At 39.9% G+C, this 20,587-nt stretch overlaps 1 protein-coding gene across 3 annotated transcripts in view; it reads right to left on the reverse strand.

Moving 5' to 3' along the window:
- Positions 1–20,587, reverse strand: part of acap3b (ArfGAP with coiled-coil, ankyrin repeat and PH domains 3b) — a 66,822-nt gene that overhangs the window by 26,505 nt on the left and 19,730 nt on the right. For all 3 annotated transcript variants that reach the window (XM_053653647.1, XM_053653646.1, XM_053653648.1), the window contains exons 2-6: positions 12,069–12,126; positions 9,411–9,527; positions 9,135–9,188; positions 504–562; positions 208–391 (exon numbers count right to left, since the gene is read on the reverse strand). In XM_053653647.1, the coding sequence (XP_053509622.1) occupies positions 208–391; positions 504–562; positions 9,135–9,188; positions 9,411–9,527; positions 12,069–12,126 (472 nt within the window). The remainder of the gene's footprint in view (positions 1–207; positions 392–503; positions 563–9,134; positions 9,189–9,410; positions 9,528–12,068; positions 12,127–20,587) is intronic.

A 20,587-nucleotide genomic window follows, 5' to 3' on the forward strand; every position in this document is an offset into this window, starting at 1 on the left:
TTTGGATGGTGTTTGGCTTTGCTAATAAATACATCTGCACATGGATCCTCAACTATCTCCAAAATCCAGTTCCTTACAGTTTAATAAGTAAGGCTTCAGTGAAAAGGCCTCAGACCTATACTCAAACAAATACCTTATTGTTATTTAAAGCCAAGCTATCATTTTTAATACTAGATCCACATTTTTTTTTTTTGGATGGCTAGTCACCTGTAGTACATAGTCGAGGGAGAGTTGTCGGAAACACTTCCGGGTCACGATAAGTGTGCCGCTGGCTTCTTCCACTTCATGCGGCTTGTTGCGGGGAGCCTGAGCGTTTTTCACCTGCGCTATCTCCATGTCCTCCCGCACCTTGTCAAATTGCTTCTTTGTCTCCTTAAACTTGCGCACATCCCTGCATGGTGGAAAACAAGAATCATTCGAGATAGGGAATGAGTGATTATGGAGATAAGTTAAGTGATTCTTTGTAAAAAAAAAAAAAAACAAACAAACAAAAACCTACTTACTCCTTGACAAAAGTGTGCAGCTGCTGCTTAATGGACCTCTGGGCCTGGTCAAAGAGGATCTACGAGAGACAAAGGAAAATATACATAAATTTCAGACTGCCGTATAAGTTAACATTTACTTAAGGTAACAGTTCTTGGTATCAATAAGTCGATATAAACCAAGCATTTGATTGTTACATGTTTGTAATTCTAAAGCAAAACCGGAACCATCATGTTAAATCCCAAAGTTGTTATACTCCCAACACACCTGACCCAGGGTTTAACAATTACAGTGTGAAATTGTGCAGCTCAGTGGCTCCCCAGCCTTAGACTATACAGCAGATCTACACAGTATATTACCAATGTGACCACTAGATGGCAAAGCTGCAATTGCAAAACCATTAAAGCACTAAACCTGACACACAACCTTACTCTTATTCAAACCCCCATCTCCCTTATTTCCTCTTGTCAGCTTTGCATCACTGTCTAAGCTGATGTTCATGCAGTTAAGTGTAGTAAAAGGCAACAGGGTGATGGAAAGCACAATATCTGGGACTTTTGTCTACAATAATAAGAGGAAATAGAGACAGAACCATATAATAATCTACACTGGACCAAAAATGAAGGCACTTAAGGTAAACATGTCTAAATGTGTAACATGAGTGAGCCGAAGGCACGACGCAAGCGTGAACACTCAACATGTTCTATCCATGAATTGTTGTCAGAGATGCAAGCAGGGGTCAGGACACTGGCAGAGAGCAACAAAACATGACTGATCCATAAATTAATAGAATGGTTCCTGGGTAAAAAGCAGAACATAATTCACACGGAACTGAAACTAGGCGAAAAAAGGCTTGCATGGAATGCTAGAAATGCACATTAAGACTTTGCAAACATAATATAACAGAACAGGGTATAAAGCAGTCCGTAGAGGATTTCGCTGAGTTTTTTTTGTGAATGTTGCGGCCAAAAATGCTTGATAGTGATGGCGTCACATGATGTGTCTTGGGCCAAATCTGCTGTAATTGTTAAAAATTGCAAGCTCCACTGAATATTGTGGAGTTTGCTTGATTTTTTTACCGCAAAATCCTGTAGGGACTGATAAAGAGACAAACTACTCACTAATTAGTGATGGACTAAACACAGAACAGGTGAACACAGTAGGTTAACAACCAGTGGCAGGAGAGTGGCAGAGACAGCATTAGAACTGAAACAAAAGCATACAGCAAAACACAAACAAAAGCACATGAAGCATGAAGAACAAGTGCAAACAATGCATGGAACAGCGCTGCTTGCTGAGACGGTGATTTTGCGACACCATTTCACATGCAAAGCTTGCTCATAAATAAATGAGACAGATACGATGCAAAACACGAGTTCATCTTTGCATACGTGGATCTGTTGGGCAGTTGACATCATATAAGATACAGAATCTATCATTGTTTTCTCAAAGAATTCTCAAGTAAAATGACAAACAGGAAAACGTGACAGACATATGCGTAAATTACAAATAAATCTGAAGTGCTAGCGGTATTACACTGCATTTTAAACTTTTCCATTCCATGCGTTAATGAAATCCTAGACTAGGATCAGCATTTTCCCTTCCACTAAACCCAGAAACAGTCACTGAACAGCAGCCATCCATTACGCACCGGCGATCTGAAACTGGTTGCTCTCTGTTTCATTTAATTAGCCAGTGTATGTGGATGTGAGTGGCTCCCTACTGCTGTGCGATTACGTCAGAGAACAAAGTGGACTGGGTTTCCGGTGACATTACAGGCTCTTTAATCTGCGTTCAGCAACATTTTCTCTCTTTCCTTCATTTTCACACCCTCCTCTGCGTCTCAGGATATATTTTGCATGCTCGCTCGATATCTCTCTCTCTCTCTCTCTCTCTTTCTCTCTCTCTATCATAACCTTATGTTATATCCTTATGTCTCTCATTATAAATCTGCTGAAGATGAGATCCGCTGAACCACATCTAGTATTCTTTGGTGAAGCTGTAATTAAGACAGTGACGAGTGAGAGAAGAGAGAGCTTGAAAGCAAAAATGTGGACGAACGTGTGAGTTTCATTGTGGCCTGAAGACTAAAGCTTTTAGAGAGAGCACCAAGGCTGCTTGATGTAGCGCCAGGCATTAATACGTAGCAGCACCCGGTCGCTCACGCATCGCAGTTACAAAGAAGTAGTGCACTGAGGTACCTTTACAGAACCTCAGATAACCTCCAGAATAAAGAAAGAGACAAAGAAAGAGAGAGGAAGAGATCACTAGAGACATAAAGAATGAGCAGGAACAGAACAGAGGAGACCTGGAACTGGAAGATCATTAATTGTGCCAAGATGTTGCAAGTGCTATCCACATGTGGAACCTCAATCCAAATCTAAATACAAGGTTTTTTTTTTTTTGTTTTGTTTTTTTTCTCAGGAAGAAAAACCAAATGAGATACATTTATGACAGACATGCCAAATTTGGTTTAACTTGCATGGTAAGTTGCACATCAGAAAGAAAACAAGGCTCATAAAAATCTCCAACTGGACGCCAAAAGAGGCAAACTGTCTCTAAAGGCTTTAGCACAAAGACAAACAATCTGCTCTTGCTTCATTGTTTCATTCAATGATTTGTTTTATTTAGTTCTGGAAATTGCTTTGTAAAGCTGAAAAATGACCTGCCGGAGTTTACAACGTGCTCCATACAGTCACAGTTCCACCACCTCGAGCTTGTGAAGAAAACATAGACATGGCTACAAAAACAAAAGCTCAGGACTCCCTGTTGCAGCAAGATGTGAATTCCAATCCTAGAAAGTTCACGAAGGTCCGAGGTCAAGGTCACGCCTCGGCTAAAACTCATGCCATCAGATGTCTGTCCGAATATTTACTGCGAGAAACCCTACACCTTAGACCGAAGACTGTCAAAGAGGCCTGTGACATAATTCTGGGCCTCTTTGAAATGAAGAATTCGAAAATGTTTTGTTATTGTGAAATTCAATATTGATTCGCGCCGATTCGGGCTGTGCAGCAAGCTGTCGTAAAACAACACCAGCTTGGATTGTGGGAGTCTTCCTGTTGGTGCGAAGATGACGACTGTGCGGGTGAGTAAGAGCCGCTGTTATGCAACCGGGTCCCTCCGCCGCCGCAGACAGTAAATAAACGAAGATTGAGCACTGATCCCAGCCGTGATCCGGGCTCATCTTACATCTCTCATTTGGGGATGGACGCGCCTACACACTTGATAGCATAAATGAAGGTCTGTTTGAGTCAGCGTGAGAAATGTGAAGCGAGGGCTTGCGCAACACTCCTGAAGAGCATTAATGATTATGGGAACAGAAACTAGAGTGCGGAAGGGACAGATATTGAGACTATTTCGATACTGTACAGACCCATAACACTACCAAAACTCTCATTTAACCAAAAACAATACATGAAATAATTAATTAACAGCCACTTGGGAATCTCTCCCCCCTGTTTCTCTGACATGGTGCATTAACGTTTCCACTGAACCGCATAAGCATGTGGAGTTATAAAACAATGCTTATTACTTTTATCTCTGTCTGAGAGAATATATTATCATCCATAGTGAAATACTTCACTGTTTACACACAGCATAAAGACACAGATACAGATCACAGATAATTATGTGCAAGATGACAAATAGAGATATACTGTATGTTTTAATGTATCTGCTCCGAGGCAATTTTTCTTAGCGTTAGCATCGTAATATTTCTTTAATTTCATAGTTGATTTTTTCAAATGTCGGAATTTTAATCTAGAGTCATTTTCAGAACTCTCAGCACCGATCATGTATCTTTACGGTCATTAAAATAATTTGAGCTGCTCCTCTGAGTCAGAATAATAACAGTGGAATTGTTAGCGCTGGCTTTGAGAAAGTCTATATATATAACCCAAACAGAGAGCATTAACTAGCATTAGCTTTACTAATGTAGTGCCGACTTAGCTTCTGCTTACATCATGTGGAAGAATTTGGGGGAAATGGAGAACTTGTTATTCTGCCTTCAGTTTAATTACATTTTGTTTACTAGGAAAACTGGTAGGGGTCATTTTGTTAACTAGCATTAGCAAATAGTTCTGTTCATGTTAAGCATCCGTATATCTCTTCCTAAACTTTAACAGAACTGAAGCTGGTTTTACATATTATTTTTTTGAAGTTCCTTATAAACTGAAATGTAAAGCTAATAGTTTAATAGTTATAGTCTCTCTCTACCACCAATACGGATCAACAGTTTTGATGACATCATTCTGCACTTCAGTTTCAAATCGGATTTTTTGTCCAATCAAATGTTCTCTAGAATCTGAAGTGTCCCACGCCTAACATTATAAAAAATCACCTTGCCTAAAAGCGACTGGCTATTTAAATAGGGGAAGAGCCACTTGATATGTCCTGCCCTGACTTCCTGTTTCAGTGGAAATTATGTCAGCACATCGAATAAGGCTGCGTGTTTCAAGGTACTTCACAGGGACTTTAAGGCTTTCATGTAAATCAGCTGGGCAGCATGGTGGTGAAGCATTAGCGTTGTCACATGACAGCTCTGTGGTCCCTGGTTCAGTTCTGAACTCTGGTTACTGTCTGTATGGAGTTTCACATGTGTCAGGTAAAGCAGGTGATGACGGATGCAATCGCAGTTAAAAGCTTTAATTAAGAGAGGCAGGCAGACAAAACCAAATCCTGAAGAAGCAAAACATGAATCTCAAAACATGGGGACAAAAACAGGATCAAAAACCAAGACACGAGAACCATGAACAAAAGGCTCAGTACTGCTCAGGTGGCAAACACTAAAACATAATACTTCGTCACAAGACATAGAAACACAGGGGTATAAATATACAAAGTATATATATCAAAGGGGTAACACTGAACAGCTGGGACTGATTAGGACATGTGAGGGAAACAACCAATAACATGACAGGTGTGGAGACAGGACAGAACCCAAAACAGAACACACGTGTGAACATAAACAAAGTCATTGACAACCCGGAGGTACCACTGTCGCGCTCCGGTGCTCCGCACAAGGGGGACTGACAACATGCTGTCCAGTTGGGTTTCCTCTGAGTTCTCCAGTTTCCTCACACCTGCCAAAACATGATGGTGGACTGGCTATACTAAATTGCCCCCTGACATCTCATCCAGGGTGTATTCCCACCTCATGCCCAGCGTTCCTGGGATAGGCTTGCAACCCTGACCAAGATAAAGATGAATTAATGTAAATCAGTGTCACCAACGATTCCTGAAGACTTTAGTTCCAACCATAATCCTGCCCACCTGACCACCACCAATCATTGCCTTAAGAAGTTCGTGATCAACCTGCAGGAAGGTAGATCTCAAGGAAGAGGGTTGGTGACCACTAATGTAAATGAATTGTTGTGAAGCTTTCCCCAGCCTCTGATGTCACTGGTTCCTGGTTCCAGACCAGCAGCATGTTGGTCTCCAGGTCTTTCAGCTTAGATTCACTTGTGTCCTGCAGTTTGTCTGCACCGAGCACAGTAATGGCATCACCTTTACAGTCGGGGTGAGAAACACACATCTCCATTGCCCTGCCAACAATCTTCTCTCCTCATGGGATCACAGCCGGACTATGTGCCAGACAACAGCAGTAGTTTTTAGCTAACTAGGTGGAAAAGTTTTCATTTTAGACATTCCTGCTTGGCAAAAAGTTCCCTTTCTTTAGTCCTGTACAGGAAGGACAAATCCCCTGTGTTTTATGTCTTATAACTCTGTACACCATTCTAGTGGTGAAGATGAAGGACAAATGAAGAAATAGCACCTGGCAAAGTTTTTTAGTATGATGCAACATATAAGCTGTGATCTATATCCTCGAATTGAAGGGCTGGACACCAAACCTTATTTTCAGCCCTCCTGGTGTGAAACTGACATCAGATTGCAACCCGAGGTCTCTGGATTTATGAGACAGAGACATTAGATCTATTGCAAACTGCCAGGCTTGTGATTTACAGAGTGGCAGGTTAACTGCTCTGACCCAGACACAGACACAAGAGTGAATTAAACTGATGGCCTTTCTGCTCAGGAACGTCCTCTCAGGTCAGGGTGGTAAATAGAAAGGAGACAGTGAACGGGATTAGGAGTAACCATCAATCATTTTGTAACGCAATAGCACAAATAGCGCTTAGAGAAAAGCAGTGAGCTGAGACAGAAAAACCACACAGCTGTCATCATCATCTGGACGTTTGAAACCAACTCTAGTGAAATCAAAGGACTACAACTCTGTAAACACGTTGCACATTCTCATAAGGCTACGACCTGAAAACATCACGCCTACATGCTCAGCCCCAGGAATGCACCGTCTCCACCGCATCTCCACAAAACAATTTATCACAGGAATAAACTTGCGCCATATAAACAGCACAGGAGTGGCAAAATCTCACAGGAAAATACGATGCTAGACTTGAAGGAAAGGATCAGCAGTTTTTTGGGCTGACAATTAAAAAGCCACAGGCCCTTTACACCCCAACCAAGGAATTTCCTCTGCTCCAGAAAGCCAGTCAGCTCTGCTGTGCTACAGGTACTGTGTGTTGAACAAAACAAAGGAAGGCTAATTAGTGATATTAGGTGATTTGGGTACATTTAAGGAGAAAACACTGATGCTCTCAATGGATTCAGAGGAGAAATCAGGCATATGTAGGCATAAGTCATTTAAAGTCTATATACAACCGCTTCATCTGTCTTCCTCCTGTTTTTTTTTCATTCTCTATCTCTCTCTCTCTCATGTGTTGTGTTTCCAATTATATCAGCTCTCAAAAACAGGAAAAGGACTTTCTCTGTGTCAGCAATATATCCCATATCTGACCTCCAGATTAAAGGAGTCACGGCTTTCCCCCATGCAAGTTTCAGCTGATCTGGTCGTACACACGAAAGCTTATTAAATTGCTGAAATAAATGAAATACGATACATTATCTTTCTATCAAGTTCATCAAGATACACGGCGATAGGTTACAAATGAGGAATTCAGGATTTATTGGAAACATGACCGAAAAAGATGAAATGATACCCTTTTGCAACAGTTCTCACTTAGTTATACTAATAACTAATGCATTCTGGGTAAAAAGGTAGCTTTTCATCCTAATCAAGGATCAGCTTCAGTTAGACCAATCTGACCTTAAATTTTCATGATTTATTTATTATGAAAATACAGAATTGGAGAATATTCCACCTACTAAGTTCACTCCAGTTCATCAAATCTATCCAAAAGCTACCTTCGGTGAAAACAAATTCGAATTCACACGAATTTCCTCCTGTCCCAGTGTGATCAATCAGCCAAGACATGCTTGTTTTCTCAATGTTTGCCTAGATAACAAGTAATGGAGGTTTATCTCACCCAAAATCTGTCCTGTATCTGCAAATAGTTTCTAAGTACTGTGTGTCACACAGACTCGGTGTGTGACCCTATGAAGGCACACAAACCAGATGAATCACTTTTATTATAGCGCATTTTGGTGTTATTCCATCCCCTATGCTAAAGGGTCTGCACTTATATAGTGCTTTTATCCAAAGCACTTTACACTGTTACTCATTCACCCATTCACACACACTCACACAGCAATGGTAGCAGAGCGGTCATGTAAGGTGCTTGCTTGCCATCAGGAGCTACTTGGGGTTCAGTGGCTTGCCCAAGGCATGTGAAGTCACGTGGGCCGGGAATCGAACCGCCGACCCTACGATTAGTGGACAACCCGCTCTACCACCTGAGCCACAGCCACCCAGTTGCCCCTATGCTCTATCTCTAGCTGGAAGAAAAAAATGTACTGGAAAATCTGGAAATAGGTCCACTTTGAATCTTGAATTAGTAAATGTAGACTATCCCTACTTTCATTCCTCTTCAATAAGGACCTTCATCCACTTGGATTCAGATCCTATCCTGGGAACATCATGTTTGTGAGGTAGGAATACACCCTGGATGGGATGCCAGTCTATTGCAGGGCACCACACACACACACACACACACACACACACACACACACACACACACACACACACAAACACACACACACACACACACACACACAAACACCCCTGGGAGCAGTTTAGCAATCCATAAACTGCTATATCTTAGGAGGTTGTAAGAAACTGTAGAACCCACACAGACGGTGTTCAAAGCTCAGGATTGAAACCTGGAACTGTGAAAAAGCTACATTTGAGGCAAGTATATGATTTAGGCATATATTGGTGAAAAAAGCTTTTGGGTCAGATAAGTTGTTACTTAGCTTGATAGTTTTAGGTACAACCTATTAGGCTTGTAACCTAAGTGCAAATCATCATACAACAAACATGGAATAAGTAGAAATTTGATTGGGTTTTTTTCCCCCTGTGACATTCCTTTAAACTAGTTTAAGGCACACTGCATACACCTAACACTATATCAGCATAAACGGGAAGCATGTGGAACACATCGGGCAGATATGAAGTGAAACACTGCATGTAAAGAAATGAGGCTTTTTGGGGGTTCAATTTCAACCCAAGCAACGTGGTGGGAGACATGCTCGCCTCGCAGGAAATGATGGATCATCATGCCATTTGGATAGGAACATATTGTACTGTCCATATGTGTACCAGCACATCATTTTTATTAAGGATGCATGTGATGCACTGTGGCGACCGAGCAAGCGGAGCTCTCATGACTCACCATGTGGTAGTTGACGATTTCTTGAAGGCTCACTCCACATTTCTCCAGAAACTCCTGCAAAACACACACAAATAGACAGACAATTTTACACACCCTGTGATTACAGTCTCTCAGGATGAGCCAGTTTAGATCATTCTATTAGTGAGCAGGATGTAGACGATTATAGTAGTGAGCTTAAACTATTATCTGTGCTTAACCGGTGTTGTTAGATGTAGTCGAATGTATTTATTCCGGTTTCGGGGAATCATCATTGTGACTGAATACATTACAACTTACAGAGATCATTTCCTCCTTGCAGTGGTGTGACAGGTCTCGAATGCCATTGATAAGGAGCTTATTAGCGTTGGTGTACGCCCGGCCAGCCTCGATCATCCCGCTGCACAGCTTCACCAGCTGATGGAGAGAAATTACAAGAGAGATGCCTGACGTCACAAGGACGGTAGAGGAGAAGGAGAATTAGGGTTGACGCTGAAATTATAGCATTCCTAAATGTGTTTGCTCCCTGGATCACCCTGCAATTATCACCTCAAAGCATGTGCAAGCGCTCGCATAAACAAAAACCAGTCAGTGCTGATTAGGTGCTAGCCTGCAGTGTGGGTTAACAGATATATACACACATACACACACACACAGCAGGAAGGGCCATTCACACAGACACACTCACACACAGGTTATGTCAACGGCACAAGGCGGCCAATTAACTGATACTGTCGTAAGAATGAGTTTATTACATGTGGATTAAGTTACTTTCAGTCCATGTTTTCAGGTTTGTTTTTGTTTATTTTAACAAATGCTTTATTTATGTAGCATTTTTCAAGGAGTCTCCAGAGTCAATACTTTGTAACAGTCAGAGGTAAAGCAGTTTCTTTAAGTTTTCAGGACGGAGGATTTTTTCCAATAACATGACAAACTACAGGGGTTTTTTTTTCTTTGTCTTATTAGCGTCAAGAGCGAAAGCTGTCATAACGTTATAGCCGCTATATATGTTAGTTATAAGGGGAACTAACTTGTTTCATGGATGTTCCATGACATTAAATGTAACTACAAACATTTAAAACACACAGTTGAGGTCATAAGTGTACATACCCACGCCTTGCAGAATCTGCAAAATGTTAATCATTTTTTTTTAAAAATAGGGATTATAAAATTTGCATTTTGTATTTATTTAGCACTGCCCTGAATAAGCTATTTTACATAACAGATGTTTACATATAGTCCACAAGACACAATAATAATAACTGAATTTACACAAATGAACCAGTTCAAAAGTTTACACACGCTCGATTATTAATCCTGTGTGTCGTTACCTGGATGATCAACGACTGTGTTTATGTTTTGTGATGGCTGTTCACGAGTCCCTTGCTTGTCCTGAGCAGTTAAACTACCCACTGTTCTTCAGAAAAATCCTCCAGGTCCTGCACATTCTTTACTTTTCCAGCATCTTCTGCATATTTGACCCCTTTCCAACAGAGACTATGTGATGCTGAGAGGACAACTGAGGGACTCGTACACAACTATTACAAAACGTTAATTAATTAGTTAATAAATTGTTATTATTTTGTCTTCTGGACTACATGAAAGAAAAGATATTTAAACAAAATAATAACAATTTACACCGATCATCCTGATCAAAATTTACACCCCCCTGGCTCTTAATGTATCGTGTTGCCTTCTTCAGCATCAGTGAATGTTTGTACCGTTTGTAAATAGTTGTGTATCAGAGGAATAAAACACTACAGGATGTGCTGTTATTGGAAAATAATCAACTTCGGGGCGGTAACAGTAACTCTGCTTCACCTTGGGCCGTATCACACCACCCTGTCATTGATTTTTTTTAGTTCCATCATGGTTTTAGTTCCTTGCATATTTTTTTCATGCATTCCAAATATTCATTATTTGACACTGACATCATTCAGTTTAAGAACGAATAGTTAGTGTTAGTAAATGAAGCAATTGATCTGTTTAGCATCCATAAAGGTCTTTTATTATTATTATTATTATTATTATTATTATTATTATTATTATTATAACAAAGCAGGAGTTCCACTTGTTTAATCTGACATGATTTGCAGTTCCATGAGTTCGATGAGCCAATCTCGGTCCACCGAACCCCTGTATCTCTTTATCATGATTTAAAAATGAGATCTTCTATTTTTAGCGCATATTCATGACATCTGAGCACTTCAATTAGTTCACAGCATCCATGATGCAATTATTTTGCCCATAAATCTTTCTTACCATGGATGCTGTGAAGCAAAACCAATTACACTGATGTCACTGCTATCAAACATTCTATATACATTCTATTTCTTATAACCCTATAAATTAATAACATGGACACAGGATAGTCGAAAGCTCTCAGTTGTCTCTTGGCAATACAAAATGAACTTCAAGCCGCTGCAGAGTCGCTCTAATCGTGTTAGTGGGAAACTGGAGCGTATACGACATGACGCACATGTATGTATGCTTGTAGAGGTGTCAGCGTGTAGTAGGAGAATACTGAAGAGACAGAGAGAAGAAAGGAAGGTAAATAGAAATAGGGAGAAAATAGGGAAAAAAAGAATAGCTATCTAATATCTTCCAGTTCAAGGCACGTGCATGGCTTCGTATTAGGCATGAGATCAATTAGGCATAGATTTGTTTAATCAGGATTTACACTGTCAAAAGCGCTCTGTGATGAAGACCCGAATCCCACTGCTGTTCCTAACCCGTGTCTCTTCTGATCCTCGCTAAGCCGCTACAATCCTAGCCAGGATTTAAGTCCTGCATGACTCTGTTCCTTTACAAATCTGATATCATCACACACGGCCATGCTTTTTTCATTTTTGTACACTTCAAACAGCTCCCAATACATTTGGAGATAAAATTAACATCAGATTTCCATTGTGTATTAATATCAAAAGCCGACGTATTTGACCGAGTGATCTCACGTGCCTTGTCGAGTTTGGCCTCGATGTCGACCACATCTGTCTCCACCTCATCGATGTTGGCTCTGGAAGGACAAAAAAGAAAACACACACATTCTTGTCAGGCATCATCATGATACTGAAAAACAGCTGTAGCCCCATGAGGCCCTTTTTAATTCACCGTGATCTCAATTTAGCAGTGAAAATCTTCAAACAATAACAAATAATGATGAGTCATATTGAGACTCACACCAGGTGGTAGCTTGGGAGAAGAGAAGAAAAGAGAAGAAAGCTGGATGTAATTAAACCCTGAATCTCCTTCTATACAGTTCCTATATAATGAAATAGTATAATTAGTGCTATAGACCTATAAGAATTAGGCCCAATGGTGCTATGCATGAAATATAATGCATCACTTCACAAATGCGACACAGTTGCACAGTTGCAGCTGCTCATTTCGCCCTGTTTATTTTGCCATTACTACAAGCTTAGATCACATAATAGTAAGCATTCTATTTAACACTAACAGAAACGGTTTGTTACTAAAACAGCTCAGCTCAGATTCCATGCTGTGAATACAGTACGTCTGCCAGGCTCAAACAAATTCCTCAGCTTTCAGTAGCTACCAAACACAAAACTTCACCACATGAGCAAAGAATGACTCAGTAGCTTCCCACTGTAAGCATGCGGTTAAACATAATTAATATCAGTTGATGTTCAGAGCAGTTGGAGCTCGATGGATAACGCTCTGGAGGTAGCGTTTAGAAGATTGTTAAAGCTGATATTTGGCTGCTAACTGCTCAGCTGTATGCTAGTGTTGTAAAGCATCCTTTCTCAGTTGAAAGTGGGTTGGAATCGTCCACTAAATAAATAGTGTTAGATTTAAAGGAATCTCAGATTATGTCCTTCAGCCCTCCGTCAGCCTTTCAGCCTTTTATCCCTCTTAGGTAAACCACACAGACAGTCGCAAATTCTACATAATATACTACAGCTTATAAACACAATTATTAGGCAGGCATGACGTTACAGAGGATCATAGACCAGAGTGCAGATTATTGACAGACAGATAATCACTCAATTATACCACAACAGGTTCGGGATACACCGCACCAGGGAAGAAAGAAAAACACTTACCCTGGTCCGGAGTATGCCACTTCTGACACCAAATAGGAATGTTATCGAACGTCCGCATATAGGAAACATAGTGCAACCCTGTTTTGGCAAACTCAACCCGACAGAATGGCTGGGCAAACTTTGGCACTATGGATTTAAAAGTATCTGAAGCTCTGTTGGTCCTGGTGGTGTTGGCCCAATGGACAAAATTATATTGGCACCCAACATTGAGCAAACGTAATGGATGATGCTGGCCCAATGTTCGCCCAAACGTCAGATTACTACCTGGGATTGGACTAACACAAAATACAGATGCACTTTCTGTTACACAAATTGCCAAGAACAGGTGAAAGCTCAGTGTTTACATTTTATAACAAACTTTACGTGGGAGTTAAGGTAAACTGGGGTTAGCAAAACTGCTGGCTAGGTTTGTTTACTGTTTACTCCTGTTTAGTGTTTAGCTAGACTTACGTTGTTGGCTAATGCTCTTAATATCTGGCACTCCTTGAAAAGAAAACATTTGTGTGAATTTATGATACTGTTACCTTTGACTTAGATTGATATATGATAGGTTATTAAGTTACTTGATGAATATTACTGTTGTTTTTTTGTTCGTTATTTTTACAGCCTGTGTTTGGTCTAATGAAAGAGTGTTATGTAGCACTGAAATGGGTCGTTTCATGGTGCAATATGCATAATGATAATAAAGTTGACTTTGTCATTGAAATATATTCTTACCTAAAATGTATACTTTGTGAGTTTATGCAATCTTTTTTCTGATATTGCTCATATGAATAATAATAAAAAAAGCCCTTCAAGCTCAACTCCGATTTATCATTATTAGACATGTGATATGGGTATTAGATACGTGTCAATAGCAGTAACATGCTGGCTGCTATGGTTTCAGATCATTTCTGTTCAAATGTATATTTAGCCTGCACACTTTAATGACACTGAAGGAAAACCGATTCACATAGACTTACAGAGTTACAGAAGATTATCGAACAAATCTCACCGCTACCAATGTTATGTGTGTCTGTGAATTTGCCCATCAGATTATCTATGATGTACCTATTCTACAGTTAAGAGTAACAGTGACTACTTCCTCCCCTGTCATATTTTTAATACAACGTTGCAAATGATGTAATCTCTCCAGCTCAGAGGTCAGAGATCCAAGTGAAGTTCCAGCTGTCCTCATTACACCTCCTTGACTCTAAGAAGCACCCCTTCATTAACCTCAATTATGGGCAAACACACGCACAAAAGCACTTACAAAATAAAAGAACATGTGCACTCAGGGGTCGGCTAGCACGGCAACTGTAAAGGCCGTGGTGGGGTGGGAGTATCCTTCCTGCTGAGTGCACTTATAAAGTCATGAACAATCAATAATACTCACTGTGTAAGTTTAATTATTTTCAGTTTATGCGTAGTATTCTTGCACTAAACCCCCTACTGATTCCCCATTAAAAAAAGAAACCTTTTTTTTTATTAGGATGCATGAATTATATAGCACTCCATGCAGCAATAAATCCATTTAGGAACAGTTTAGATGCCTCTTGTGTGCCGTTGAGTGCTATGCATAACTGCACAGTGGGGTACAACAGTTATGGCAGGGCCCGTTCCTTGTAAGTGTACTAATTATCCACACAGCATGGACTCAAAAGTTCGAAAGCTGACTTGTGGAAGTCTGTGGAACATAATGCTCGTACATAAAGTCACTAATTCCTTCCATACAAGGATGAATCTGGGGACAGGGTGAGTATGGACATCATTCTGTCCAGAGCAGCACTTCCAAGACATGTGGTATTGACAGCGTTTTTGCTGTCTAATTCCCCCAGCCAAATTCTGCATGATCTGGGCTAAATAGTCTAAAATGATAATGCAAAAAAATAATGCCCTCACTCCCGGGTCAAGTAGGATTTAGTGGTTGTGGCCTTTGCCGGTTTAGCCTTGACGTCCAAGACAGCTGAGAATGAGAGGGAAAAGCAGCTTGGAATGCAATGCAACTTGTCAGTTTTGAGACAAGGCTGCATAGATGTCGCATTCCTGTGATTTTCACCTGACTACAGCGCAGACAGCTGAGCTGAAAAGACCTCCATGGTTCTCGAAATGCCATGTAGAGATGTCTTCAGATCCTTTCAGTCAAAAGAACAACTACATATCACATATCATGGTAATGTCATGATAGGTGGAATGAAATCTGACAGCACTGTATACCACATGAGAGCTCAGTTACACTAACATTGATCTGTACCAGCTGTTGCTTGAACCATACTGATCATATTTCACTATTATGACCTGCTGTAATGCGAAGATGATACAGATACCATTATCAGCATGTTAAAGGCATACATTAACATCTGTGTGAAAAACTAGCAAAACAACACAGGGTTGATGAGAATGAGAATGATGATGGTAATCATGGGTGAAGGGTCTCGGGATTGCATCTCTGGTTCAGCGGCACTGTACAGCCTCCCGGCCATCTGAGACCTATTCTTAGCCCCATGTGTCTGTACCACATCTCAGGACAAAGCTTGCATATTGTTCAAACCAGTTGAATCAGGCACTTAAGAGTCCATAAGATTACAATACACAGTAGAAAATTCTTATTATAACTGTATCATGGACCTGAGCAAATACCTTTATATTATATTGTGAAATTCAGGATTTTTGGCACCCTTTAAAAAATAAATCATATATATTTCAATATATTTTGCTAAATTATGCATTTCATTTTTTGGAAAAAAAGACTGGTTTCCAAAAAAATAATATTGGCATCCTATATAGACTAGTATGCTTATGTTTATATATATATATATATATATATATATATATATATATATATATATATATATATATATATATATAGATAGATAGATAGATAGATAGATAGACACACACATATATACATATATATAAATATATATTGGTTGTTTTTTTAAAAAAAGCTCTCTTTATACTGTATGTTGATGGATGACAAATGATTGTGCCTAATTTGCGCCACAAGGAAACTGTCAAAAGCAACAGTTTTTGGGGACTGAGAGCGATTGATAATTCATTACTATATATTATTTTAATTATATTATTATAATTGCAATTTTTCATTGATTTTAGGAGTGTCTATAAATTTGCCACATACATATTTGAGAGAAATGTTTATTATCTTATATGATTTTATGCTGTTTTATACAATAATGCCAATAATTCTGGAGTTCACCGTATAGTTTATATTATGGTTGGTGAAAAACACTCTGATTCTGATACAGCTACAAGAACAGCTGCAAGAAAATGCAGAAAGACAATGCTGCCTCAAAGTAAAATCAGTTAAAAAAAAAAAAAAAGCTAAGACAAAATCGAACAAAAAAAACCCACAATGTATAATTTTCTTTGGTTTTATTAACATTTTATTTTGTAATTTCAAGAATTTGATTCATCATCATCAGCATCATCCTCATCCATTAAACACTATGAAAAAAAAACATATTACATGTTACAGATCAGTAATTATTCTTCCTATTTGTGACTGCATCTTCATTTATTGTTTTTTAAATGAGGAGAAATGAAACAGCAAGTTTCTCTGCTTGTCTGCTGTGCAGTTCTGACCATTGTTTATTTTCAAGCTTCCTAAAAGGGCTCTCTGTCTGCTTTATCACAAGTTTGTTGGTGGCCCTGACTAGCATGTTTTTACAGGCTGTTAGAGGGAGAGTAGGAAAGTGTTCATGTGTGTGTCCAGTCTCAATACTAATCCTGTGAGACTGAAAAATATCCGAGCGTCCATTAGAAAAACATTTTGCATTTAAAGCAAACAATTTACTCTGAGCTCAAATCCTGCTTTTGCAATTTCTGGTTTGGAAAGACTACATAATTAATTCCCTACTCTTTCCACCTAATTAATTTGGCTCAATGTCCTTGACCCTTTTTAAACTGAACAGACACATGCACTGTTTATCAACCCTGCCCCAGGCAAGATCTGACCTTTGAGTCCATCCAGAAATTCATTATTCCAGTGCCAGCTGCATGTATCCTATACATCTTCCATACCATACTGGGAACGCTGGGAAGCTGCACTGGCACGGGACAAAGGCAGAACACCTGCACGTGGTTAAAATGCTGCGTTGTCTCAGCACATTCCCGCATCCGAGCGGCTGCTGGAACACTGACAAAGCCCGGGCTGTTAGTAAACGACCTCAATTGGCTAAAACAGCGGCTGATTTCATCCGCCTGATGACTGGGGCCTTCAGGGCGAGGGCTGAGCATTTTGCTGAACATCGATCTATATTCACATGTGTCTGCTCTTTACAGACCTCTCTTTATGAGCAGGCAAAACAAAAGTGAGTCCCTTTATCAAAAAAAAAGACAGAGAGAACAGAGGATCTCTTTTTTGTCAGTAGGCAATACAAACTAGTTCAGGGAGAGAAAACTGACTGGTATAACCAGTCAGCAAAGAGACAATGTACTTCCAGGGTTTGCAGTAAAGGCTTTGTATTGCAGGATTTACCGTTCAGTTGTTGCCACTCACAGCTCTATTGTAAACGTGGTGTTTTGCGTCTTTATAGTCAAAAAAACTAAATACACGACTACATAAGACTACACAAATAAGACATAAGATCCTTGCCATGGTGTGGTAAAGAGCACCGGAATTGAAAAAAAAAAAAAAAGGTGTTGGGGTCACAATAAATAAATCAAAAAGGTATTAGGTTAGGCGTGTGTTAGAGCGAGGGTACTGTCAAGAACTGGCTGTGAATAGGAGGAGGAGTAGCAGAGAACAAGCGGGTAATGAGTGAGTGGTTACACCTGTGTATGTATAAAATGGAGTGTATTTATAGGCTGTTGTGTTGCTGTGAGAGTCTTTGACCTGCGACAAGGAGTGTTGCCTAGCAGGGTTTTACAGCACGATGCTATAATTTCCAATCAAATGAACACCTCTCAGTCCTATAAAAACCGAGCGTAGGTCAGCGGCTCATCATAGTAATGACATACTATTGCATTCACCTACAGATTTCCAATTTAATTTTAGTGATACAAATAACCATAAAGATGACAGGGGGGCAGGGTGGCTTAGTGTTTAACACGTTTGCCTCGCCCCTCCAAGGTTGGGGGTTCAATTCCCACCTCTGCCCTGTGTGTGCAGAGTTTGCATGTTCTCCCTGTGCTTCAGGGGTTTCCTCCAGGTACTCCTGTTTCCTCCCCGAGTCCAAAGACATGCGTTGTAGGCTGATTGGCATTTCCAAATTATCCGTAGTGTGTGAATGTGTGTGCGATTGTGCCCTGTGATGGGTTGGCACCCCGTCCAGGGTATCCCCAACCTCGTGCCCCGAGTCCCCTGGGATAGGCTACAGGCTCGCCTGTGACCCTGTGTAGGATGGTACAGAAAATGGATAGATGGATGGATGGATGAAGCTGACAGAACATCAATATCACTTACATGTGTGACTCTATAGTTTTATTAGCTGTTTGATTTCTTCTGTTCATTTTACGATGTTCCACACATTATCAGTTGTTGCTCAACTGCACAGAGCCGTGAGTTCAAATTCAGATCAGATAGAATAATTCAGTCAGTCGTATTTCAACCATCTAAGGTCTGAGCAACATGAAAGATCATGTCTTACATATTGCTTAATCATTTAGGAATTATTTAATGTAGAGACTTTTTTGCACTAAATAGTGTCATGACTTTCACAGTTTAGCACTTTTTCAGTTTGACCAGAGAGTAAACTATATGGATGGGTCAAATTTCCATCTCAGTTGTAGTAATGGGCCATCTGGAACTTTTTATTTTTTCATAAACTTTTCATACAGTCACCTGACACACTTGGAAGGAAAATAATCACATAGTCCTGTCTGTGCTAAAATGATATAAAGCAGCATATTAGAAATAGAGACATTTTTATTGACTGTAAACTTAGGTATCAAAAATTCATAGACCACTGAGTGTTAATATTTGATATAAATATGATATGAAAACATCATATTTATAGTAAGAAGAGGACAGGACTTTAAAGTCTTCACTTGAAGGTCCGAAAATAGTATTTTGGCTTTGCAGATGTGCTTTTGGACCAATGTGGATACAACAATACCACTGCCTCTGCATATTTTAAATGTCTCACCCCCCCACACACATCACCATCTATTTCTGGACCCAAAAACAGCATCTGAGCCAGAACAGGAAAGAATAGGTCCAACCAAATAAGCAATATGGAGGTGGTTACCAGCATGTACAAGTTTAGACTCTTAACTGTTATTTAAAAACCAAGCAGAAGTTAGGTCTTTTTGATAAAGATATATAAGTGTGTCTTTCTCCACTGATGCACTGCTTCTTCCCAGTGTTACAGGACCAAAGTTGAATCAGAGAATTATATCTGTAAAATGTAATCACCATTGTTTCCTCCAGTGTTACTCAGGCCAGATGGATTGAACAGTGCCCACTTCCTGCCAACTGGCCAGCAATCAGACATGTGGTTCTTTTATTCCATTACAATAAAACAATAATGTGAATGGAAGAAACAGAGAGAAGTCAGCCAAAGACATGTCCAAAGATTATTCACTGATTTGTGTTTTGTGCTGATTTGTGCTATGTGTCCATGTTTCATCGGGAAAACAGGTTGCACACCTCCTCACATGGAACACGTTTGTTCTGAAATGTTCATCACTTCCTCCAAGTGTTATAACACTTGCTGACATCACTTCAAGAACAAAGCGATACCATGAAAATTAATCATTCGGAGTAAAGATTAGCCTTAAGAAAAAAAAGAAAAAAGGAGTTATTACTATTTCCCATCGAGTTTCGTATACATAAAATGTTTTTCTCCATGTAAAACCACTCATCTTCTATGCAATGGAGTCCCGGCTAGAGCCCAGTGTTGTTGGCATAGGCCCCGGATCCACTGTGACCCTGATCTGGATAAAGCACCTGAAGATGAATGAATGAATGAATTCACTGTAAAAATGTATCTATTAATCACATAAATGTAGCTCTAAGGGTGCAATTACTTGGTTATTTTTGTCAAAAAAGACATAGTATCACTCTGAGATATAGCTCTCCATCTCTCCACAAGTCACACCACATGACATCAAAGGCTGACATCAAAGCTCATGTCGATTAGCGTCACACCTTCCATTTTCACTGCTACAATCACAGCCAGAAACCTGCGTCATGAGATAACGACAGGGATCTGACCCATGCTCCTCAGCAAGAGGCTGGGAGTCTCACTGATGTTTGAATAGCACACAAACTAGAACATGCTAACCACAGCAGGCTATATGGTACAGTGGAGAGAAGCCATAACAGCTGTCACTCTTACATTGTAAAAGTGCAGTGAAGTGTGATACCATGAAGTATAAAGAGTGAAAAGCTGGTTTGCCATCCATCATCTAATCACCATAATGTCCTGACCAGATCCAGAGTTAAGAGAAGAATCGGCAATGTGTTTGTCA

This window comes from Ictalurus furcatus, chromosome 21 (genome assembly GCF_023375685.1).
Source record: "Ictalurus furcatus strain D&B chromosome 21, Billie_1.0, whole genome shotgun sequence".
NCBI classification, from domain to species: domain Eukaryota; kingdom Metazoa; phylum Chordata; class Actinopteri; order Siluriformes; family Ictaluridae; genus Ictalurus; species Ictalurus furcatus.